The 10,083-nt window shown below is 33.0% G+C and overlaps 1 protein-coding gene across 1 annotated transcript; it reads right to left on the bottom strand.

The window, feature by feature from the left end:
• Positions 1 to 703: 703 nt before the first annotated feature.
• On the bottom strand, positions 704 to 1,645 carry LOC100915129 (olfactory receptor 6B3-like). Its single transcript, XM_003759200.1, has one exon. The coding sequence runs from the start codon at positions 1,643 to 1,645 to the stop codon at positions 704 to 706; it is 942 nt and encodes a 313-aa protein (XP_003759248.1).
• Positions 1,646 to 10,083: the final 8,438 nt, after the last annotated feature.

Here is a 10,083-nt window from a genome sequence, read left to right as displayed (position 1 = left end):
GGATTGAACCTTTTCTGGCATCAGTTTATAATCTAAGAGACACTTTTAGAGAATTGAGAGATTAAGGATCACACAGTCACTTGTGTGAATTCAGAATAGGTCTTTCTTACTCCAAAGCCTGCTTCTAGTGATATCAGATGAAAATGAGATCCCTGCAGGCTGAATATTTGCTTAGAAAACCACAAATCAACTTCTTTGATAGTGTATTGTATTTTTATTTCATGTGTTAAATATTTCCCAATTATATTTTAATCTGGTTCAGACCATATTCAGCTAGGATGCTAATTTTATATCTCTGGACACCATGTTTACTCCTTTCATAATTAACAAGTTTTAAAACAAACTTATATGGTCCAGTAAAATAAATTCCCAAATTAATCATGTCACATCTATATTACAATATGGCCTCAGACACTTATTAGCTATGTGACTCTTGACAAGTTATTTGTTTGCCTCAGTTTCTCATCTATAAAATGAGCTGGAGGAAGAAATGGCAAACACATCCCAGTATCTTTGCTAAGAAAAGCCCAACTGGGGTCACAAAGAATCAGACATGATTGAAAAAACCACAAAATTATAATCATCAGCACTACCACCACCGCCACCACCACCACAATGACTACTACTAGTTATAAAATATAGTTGTAGATTCTTTAGTCATAGTTAAGATCCTGGGATATTTTATTCTTGGATAGTAGAGGGTTCACTTTTCAAGAGTATGAACTAGCCCCAGAGTCTTTTTCAGGGAATTCTTGAATTCCTTATTTCTCAGGCAATAGATCAGAGGATTCACAATTGGAGTCACAACAGTATATATGACAGAAATCAGTTTGTTGGAACTCCTTTGGTCAATGGCCTGGGGACGCACATACATGAAGATCAAGGCTGTATAGAAAATGATCACAACAATGAGATGAGAAGCACATGTAGAGAAGGCTTTCCAACGGCCTGTGGATGATGGGATCCGGATGACAGTTGAAGAAATATAGCCATATGACAGCATAGTAGAAATGAGTGGGAACACCAGTATGATGAACCCCAGGATGAAGTCTACAAGTTCAGCTGTTGAAAAGTCTGTGCAAGCTAGTTTAAGGATAGGGGAAACATCACAGAAAAAGTGGTTAATGACACTAGAACCACAGAATGTGGCATGAGAGATAAAGTAGACCTTGATCACAGAGATGATGAAGGCAGTTGCATAGGAAAAAGCCACCAGTTTTACACATAGCCTTGTAGTCATGATTACTCCATACCTGAGTGGGTAACAGATGGCTACATAGCGATCATAAGCCATGGAGGCCAGAAGGACACACTCAGTGCACACCAGAGAAATAAAGAAGTACAATTGGATCATGCATCCAACAAATGAAATGCTTTTTTGCTGAAAGAGAAAACCACTCAGCATCTTGGGAATGATGTCAGAGACATACCAAACTTCCAGGAATGACATATTGCCCAAGAAATAGTACATAGGCTTATGAAGGGAGGTGTTTACCCAAACAGTGAAGATGATAATGAAATTCTCTAAGAAAACAAAGAGATAAACAAAAAGGAAGAGAAGAAAAAGCAGATACTGGAGCCGTGGTGATGTGGGGAAGCCTAGGAGAATGAATTCACTGATGTGGCTGATGTTCTTTCCTCTCATTCTGTTTCTCTTGAGGGTTCCAGAGCTGGAAAATAAAAATTATTATAGACAAAGTAGAATACTTAGAAGAGAGAGTCAATGAGAAGCCTCTGGTGCCTTGTTTTTGTTATTAAACTTCAAATATATGAGGGATATGATCAAATGGGAAGAACTCCATACAAAAATTTCCTTTTTTATTGGTAGATGACATTCTTGTTTTTCAGCAATGTATACCATTACTATCTTAATTCACCTCCAAAAGATGCTGTATTACAGTTTGTTTATCAGTGGATCCCAGTGGAACCCAAAGAATTTCAGGAGCAAAAAATTTAAATCTCCAAAATAGTTAATCATGCTACAAGAAACATGTGTCTGAGAAAATGTTTGATGCAAGTGGTCTGGGTCCCATATAGCATGCAGAATTCCTCAGATAAATATTTTTAAATTTTATTAATTAATTTATAGAATAAAAGAAGTATTTCCATAATATAATATAATAAAAAATTGATTGTACATGAAACTGCAAATCTACTATGTGCAACTTGTTTTTCCTTTCAAATATATAACAAAATTATCATAAAATTTCTTTTTTTTCTTTTTTATTCTTTGCAATCTCCCACCCCTACCCTACCCTCTGTGCCCTTAGATATAAATAGGTATACAAACACATATATGTATATATGCATCTATATTTGCACAATATATATGTAGAATTATTCTATTTATACTTCTATTTATCAGTACTTTATCTGAATGCAGGTAGTATCTTCCTTCATAGGTTTTTTGTAGTTAATTGGATATTTACACTAATCTAAATGACTTAGTTACTCAAAGTCATTCCTAAAATAGTATTGCTGTAACTGTATACAATGTTTTCCTGGTTCTGTTCATTTTGCTCTTCGTTATTTTGAGTAAGTCTTTACATGTTTTTCTAAAATCATTGAGCTCATTATTTCTTATAGCACAGTAGCATTCTATCAAAAATCATATATTACAACTTGTTTAGTTATTCCCTAATTGATAGGCATCTCAGCAATTTCCAGCTCTTTGCCACCACAAAGACAGCTACTATGAACATTTTAGAACATATAGGCTCTTTTCCTTTTCCCTTAATCATCTTTGGAAATAGACCAAATAATAGTTATTCCTGGGTCAAAGAGTAAAGGTAATTTAATAACTCTTGGCACATAATTCCAGATTGCTCTTCAAAATGGTGGTATCATTATAATTTCACCAGTGAATTAATGTCCTAATTTTTTCAAATTTTTGCCATCATTTATCACATTTGCCTTCTACCATTTTAATTAATCTGGTAGGTATAAAATGATATCTCAAGACTGTTTTTTATCCACATTTTTCTATGCTTTTTCATATCCTTTGATTATTTATCAATTAAGGAATGATTTGGATTTTCATAGATTCGATAGAATTCTTAATATATTTTAGATATGAGACTTTTATGTGATAAGCTATATAAATTTCTCCCCTAATTTTTTTTTTTTTTACTTTCCTTCAAATCTTGGCTATATTTGTTTTATTTGTAGAACCTCATTTTTAACTTAGTGGAATTGCAATTACCCATTTTTATACTTGATTTTGCTTTCTATTTCTTGTTTATTTAGAAATTATTCATTTATCCATAAGTCTGATAAATAAAATATTCCACGTTCTCATTTTCTGGTAAATTTTTTCTTTATATTTAGGTCTTGTATTCATTTTGACTTTATCTTGGTAAATAGTATGAGATATTGTTCCATGCTCATTTTCTGCCACATTGCTTTCCAGTTTTCCCAAAAATTTTTTTTTTACCAAACAATGAATTCTTATCCCCAAATCTTCAGTCTTTACACTTATCAAATATGAAGTTGTTATATTTGCTGCTGTAATTGTTTGTCTACTCTATTCCACTGATCTACTTTTCTATTTCTTAGCCAGTACTATCTATCTTGATAAATACTGCCTTATTATACAGTTTAAGATCTGGTATCACTTAATCTTCTTCCTTCATTTTTTTTTTTGATTATTTAATTTGATATCTTTGACTTTTTTTAGATGAATTTTGTTATTATATTTTTTTAGTTCATTAAAATAAATTTTGATAATTTAATTGAGATAATATTGAGTATTTCAATTAGTTTGGGTAAAATTGGCATTTTTATAGATATTTTTTCCTAGACAGATGGAATAATTCCAGAGTTAGTAGTACTTTGAAAGTTCTTTATGGATCTATATCTTTTGGATAGTTCCAAAAGACTAGGTAAAAGAATTTCAGTTACTCATCTAGGCCATTTTTTGGAAACTAGTTGCATGTGGTGAAAGATGGAGCCAACCTTGGACTAGTCTTTTTCTTGATTCCAGAAGATAGAACTAAGGGCAATAAGTAGGAATCACAGAGAAACATATTTAGGCTTGAAGTAGGAAAATACTTCTTAGTAATTAATAAGAATAGGATCAAGGAGGCAATAAGGCATGTTGGAAAGTAGTACCTTCCCTCTTTCTGAAGGTATTCAGAGATAGGCTAAGTGATCACTTGTTGGGTATGTTGTAGAATAGATACTTGGTTAGATATGGTTTGGAAAAGAATGCATAAGAGATCACTTCCAATTTTTAAAATATAGGCTGGATTTGGAATCTGAGACCCCCAAAGTTTGGATATGAAAGAATAGGATCAAGGAGGCAATAAGGCATGTTGGAAAGTAGTACCTTCCCTCTTTCTGAAGATATTCAGACATAGGCTAAGTGATCACTTGTTGGGCATGTTGTAGAATAGATACTTGGTTAGATATGGTTTGGAAAAGAATGCATAAGAGATCACTTCCAATTTTTAAAATATAGGCTGGATTTGGAATCTGAGACCCCCAAAGTTTCTTTACTCTTTCTATCTGTAAGATTTAGGGCAAGTCATCACTTTAGGTTTGTTTTGCTCATTCAAAAACAAGGACATTGTGTGATGTGAACTTTAACATCCATTCCAGCTCTAAATTGAAATGGTCTACATTATTTATGATGTTATGACTAGTATGCCAGTTATTGCAAGTATTTTGGCATAGCCTCCTAGTTTTCTGCTATGAAGTTTGCCTTATAATCTAGTTTGTGACCAGTTAGATATCAGTTCCTTCTTGGAAAGAACTTGTATTTTATTCTTTGAATCCTAGTATCTGGTGTGCTGCTTGGCATATAATAGATGCTTAATAAATACTTGTTAAATATAATATAATATAATTAGCCCACTTTCCCCTGTGATCTTTAAGACTGAACTGACAGGAAATTATATTAACTCAATAGTTTATGCCATATCCTACAGAGAGTTTAAAATAAATATTTTACTTGAAGATCACATTACAAAAACATTAAAAATGACACAATTGAAATAAAACTATCACTCTTTGCAGATGATATGCTGATATATGATATAGAATCTCAGAAAATCATCCACAAACCCACTGGAAACAATTAACAGCTTTATAAAAGTTATTTATATATATATATATACCCATACAAATCATCAGCATTTCTATATATTACTGACAAGGCCCATCAGCAAGAGATAGAAAGAGAAATTCCATTTAAAATTACTGTAGACAAAATAAAATACTTGGGGGTCTACCTGCCAAGACAAACTCAAAAATTATATGAACTCAATTACAAAACACTTTTCACACAAATAAAGTCAGATCTAAACAACTAGAAAAATATCAATTGCTCATGTATAGACCATGACAATTCTGCCTAAATTGATCTACTTTTTTAGTGACATACCAATCAAACTGCCAAAAAAATATTTTATAGACCTAGAAAAAATAATAACAAAATTTCATCTGAAGAACAAAAAGTCAAGAATATCAAGGGAATTAATGAAAAAAAAATACAAAGGATGGTGGCTTAGCAGTACCAAAAACTATTTTATAAAGCATTTGGTACTGGCTAAGAAATAGAGGGGTGAATCAGGGGAATAGATTAGATACACACAACACAAGAAGCAAGACCTATAATAATCTTGTATTTGATAAGAACTCACTTATTTGACAAAAATTGCTGAGAAAACTGAAAAATAATAAGTCAGAAACTCATCATAGACCTACATATCACACCTTACACCAAAATAAGGTTAAAATGGGTACCTGATTTGGCCATAAAGGAAGATACAACAAACAAATTAGATGAGCGAGGAATAATTTGCCTATCAAATATTTGGAGAAGGGAGGAATTTATGACCAAAGAAGAACTAGAGAACATTATAAAAGGCAAAATAGACAACTTTGATTACATTAAATTAAAAAGTTTTTGCACAAACAAAACCAACACAAATAAGATTAAAAGGGAAGTACAAAGCTGGGAAAAAATCTTTATAGCCAATGTTTCTGATAAAGGTCTCATTTCTAAAATATATAAAGAACTGTGTTAAATTTGTAAGAATACAACTCATTCCCCAATTGATAAATGGTTAAAGGATACAAACAGACAATTTTCAGAAGACAAAATTAAAGCCATCTATAATTATATGAAAAAATGCTCTAAATCACTATTGATTAGAGGAAATGCAAATTAAAACAACTCTGAGGTATCACTTCATACCTCTCAGATTGGCCAAGATGACAGGAAAAGATAATGATAAATATTGGAAGGGATGTGGGAAAACTGGAATACTGATACATTGTTGGTGGAACTGTGAATGAATCCAACCATTCTGGAGAGCAATTTGGAACTATGCCCAAATAAAACTGTGCGTCTCCTTTGACCCAGTAGTGGCCCTATTGAGTCTGTATCCCAAGGAAATCATAAAGGAGGGAAAAGGACCCACAAGTGCAAAAAATGTTTTGTAGCAACTCTTTTTGTAGTGGCAAAGGATGAGAAAATGAGTAGATTCCCATCAATTAGAGAATGGTTGAACAAGTTGTGGTATATGAAGATAATAGAATATTATTGTTCTATAAAAAATGATAAACAAGCTGATTTTAGAAAAGCCTAGAAATATTTACATGAATTGATACTGAGCAAAACAAGCAGAACCAGGAATACATTGTACACAATAACAGCAAGAATGTGTGATAATCAACTATGAAGTCAAGAGATAAAAATTTGACGCCTGACTCTACCACACACTAGTTGTATGACCTTGAACAGGTAATTTAACCTCTTTGAGTTTCAGGTCCCTTCTCTATATAATGAAGGGGATAGACTAGATCACCAATAAAGCCCCTTCCATCTCTCAATCTGTGATTCTATTATGTCTCTTGAGGGTCTGATATCTAAGATACACAAGGAGCTAAATATACAAGACCAAGAGCCATTTTCCATAAATGGACAAAACATTTGATTGAACAATCCTCTGAAGAAAAATTATAAGTGATTAAAATCACATGAAAGGAAGCATAGTATAGTGAATGAAGAACTGGACTTAGGCAGAAGGACATGAATTCAAGTTCTACCTCTGTCAATATTGACTGTATGATGCTGGGCAAGTTACTTAACCTCTCAGTTACTGAGGCAATTCTCTGAGACTCAGAGGTGAAGAATGTGCTTACTTACATATACTGGCAGGCCTCTCTCTTTTGGAGGTTTCCTATGCTGTTGAATCACAGATCCAGTTTCTATGAAGGACATAATGGCACAAAGGAAAGAGCATTGACGCTAGGGTTAAAAGACCTGAGTTCAAGTTGTACTTCTGATTCTTACCTATGCAACTTGGAAGAAATCACTTAGCCTCTCTGGGACTCAGTTTGGTTATCTGTAAAATGGACTTGATAGCATCTAAGATGTCTTCCAGATTCTCAGCTTTAATGCTCTAAGACATCAGAGGAGTTAGTAGAAGGCGGTAGTAGAGACACAGAATAAATCAGCAATGAGTCTATAGATCAAGGTATCATAAATTTTGAGTTGGAAGGAACCTTGTAGACCCTCTAGTTCAGCCCTCTTATTTTGCAGATGAGAAAACTGAGACCCAGTAAAGTTGTTACTTATCCAAGCTCAAACAAATAGCAACAGAGTCAAGATTTGAATGTAGATCCTCTGATTTTAAACATGGTCCTCTTTCTATGTTAAACAGAATTATTCAAAAGTCATTCTTTCATCTTCCTTAATATATTGGTCTTCTCATATTTCCCTCCATAAGTTTACTATTGTAAAAACAGTATTGTTTGGAATTTTATTTGGAAGAAAAAGCTGTTCAACAAAGTTGCATTAGAAAAATCCCTCAAAGAGGATCCTATACTACGCTTGTGCATACTGACCATAAAAACCTGGAGAATCTTCTAGCTACCTGGCAGCTTAAAATACTCTATTTTTATACTAGCCCTTATCTTAAATAGCTTTAACTCCACCTTAATTTGTTTCCTTGGACACTACAGTCTATAAGTAGATACATTTTTATAAAAACCCCAAGGGTGCTCATCAAAAAAAACATCAATAACCCCAGAAGCCTGTTTATAGGTCATATATTGTTCAGTTATGAGATAGCAACTAGAACTAATAGAGTTAATTTAGTAGTGGTAGGCATGGGACAAAAATACTTGGGTCCAATTCTGCTCTCTGATTGGATAGGGTACTTGCACAGAAAAAGGAAGAAAAAATTTTAGATGATTCCATTGGTCCTTTAAAATATTTCAATACATTAAAAGATTATTTACATATACACATATAAAAGGAAAAGCAAATGAGAAAAACTGGACAAAAAAAAGCAGATCTAGAGGTTATCATGATATATTTATGCATTGAAATTAATTGATTTAACTATAAAGGCAGGTGTCAGAAAAATCCTTAAGAGCTTAAAAATCCACTAAAACTTTTAGTTTAATAGTTCTTTAGCACTACTTGTTTATTATTATTTTCCAAGTGGCTATGTTTATATTCAGTAATATTTTAAATAGCCATTTAATTAAGATATAATATTGGAAAATATTTGCTTTGTGAAGAGGTAAAGCAGGGATAATAAAGTTTATTTATTTTTTTGGGAAAAGGAAACACATATACAAAAGAAAGAAACAAGAGTAAGTAATAGAGAATTAATACAAGAGCTTGGCATGGTCTTAGCATTTGAAGTGCTGGTCTTAACATGAACTGAGGTAGTACAGTGGATAGAGTGCCAGTTCAGGAGTTAGGAAGGCTTATCCTCTTGAATTAAAATCTGGCCTCGGATACTTTCTAGCTGACCCTGGGCAGGCAAATCACTTTAGTATCTTTTGCAAGAAAACCTCAAATGGGAGAAAGAAGAATTAAATATAACTGATCAAATAACAATAGATTGGCAAGAAAAATTTAAGAAGAAATAGAAGGCTTTTTCTTTTTAAACAAAAAATCTTATATTAGGTCAAAATGAGGATCAGAGAAAAGACAAGTTTGTTGCTTGTTGAAGAAGTGCCATCATATTAGGTGATGGTGATAAAGTCAAACTAATCAACTTATTTTATTGCTGTTTTCTTTCCTAAGTTAATCTTTTTTTTTTTGTATGATAAAAGATCTAGAGTAATGACTAAAAATATCTGATAGGAAGCAGGAACCCAAAATAAATAATGAAAGTGGGAGCATTGGAACTAGAATGAAAAGAATAAGATCTTGATCTTGGTTTTGACTGTTGTTCAGCCATGTCCAGATCTTTGAGCCTCCATTTGGGTTTTTTTTTCCGCAAAGACACTGGCGAGGTTTGCCATTTCCTTTTCCAGCTCATTTTGCAGATGAGGAAACTGAGGCAAGGAGGGTTAAATAACTTGCTAATAAGTATCGGAGGCCAGATTTGATCTCAGGAAGATGAGTGTTCCTAATTCTAAGCCCAGTACTTTATCTACTGCATTACATTTAAACTTTCTCTAAGTCTCAGTTTTTACCTCTATACAATAGATATAAAAATGTGACACTATCCTTATAGGTTTGTTGTGAGATAAAAAACAAAAAACAAATTTAAATTCTACATAAATATAAAAATAACTGAATACTCATAGAGTAGCTAATGAGCTGAACAGGGGGAGATTCTGCTCCAAGTCACTATCAGATAGATCTCTATTGGTGATTCTGTTGGCTATGTTCTTGCCTACAAACCTGATCCATCCCCTGCTGTTCCTTTCGCTGACTTTGAATTCCTATGCTCTTGAACTCACTATCGATTTTATGTCCACTCTCCCCATTATTTTTATGATCATACTCCAGATGTCATCTCACTCTAAACTGTTCCTTTTTTGAGGGTTCTCTTTTGAGTTCTTGATTCTGAATAGTGTAGCTTAATAAGGAGAGCCTGACAGAAAGTACAAGATAAAGTCCCTTCTCTCAATATGCTTCCAATCTATTTGGAAGAACAGGGCTCAGAAAAAAGAAAATAATTAAAGACAAATAAGAGAAAGCATATCTCAGATTATATTTGTGTTGTTATACAACAATAACCACAACTAACATTATGTAATACCTATTATCTGCTAGTCACTGTAGTAAGTGATTTACAAATATTGTCTTATTTGATCTTCGCAATAACC

Source organism: Sarcophilus harrisii, chromosome 2, assembly GCF_902635505.1.
Source record: "Sarcophilus harrisii chromosome 2, mSarHar1.11, whole genome shotgun sequence".
NCBI classification, from domain to species: Eukaryota; Metazoa; Chordata; class Mammalia; order Dasyuromorphia; family Dasyuridae; genus Sarcophilus; species Sarcophilus harrisii.
This window is presented reverse-complemented; position numbering and strand designations above follow the sequence as displayed.

Coding starts and splice junctions, on each gene's coding strand:
- LOC100915129 (XM_003759200.1), bottom strand. CDS start 1,645: ATGAGAGGAAAGAACATCAGCCACATCAGTGAATTCATTCTCCTAGGC.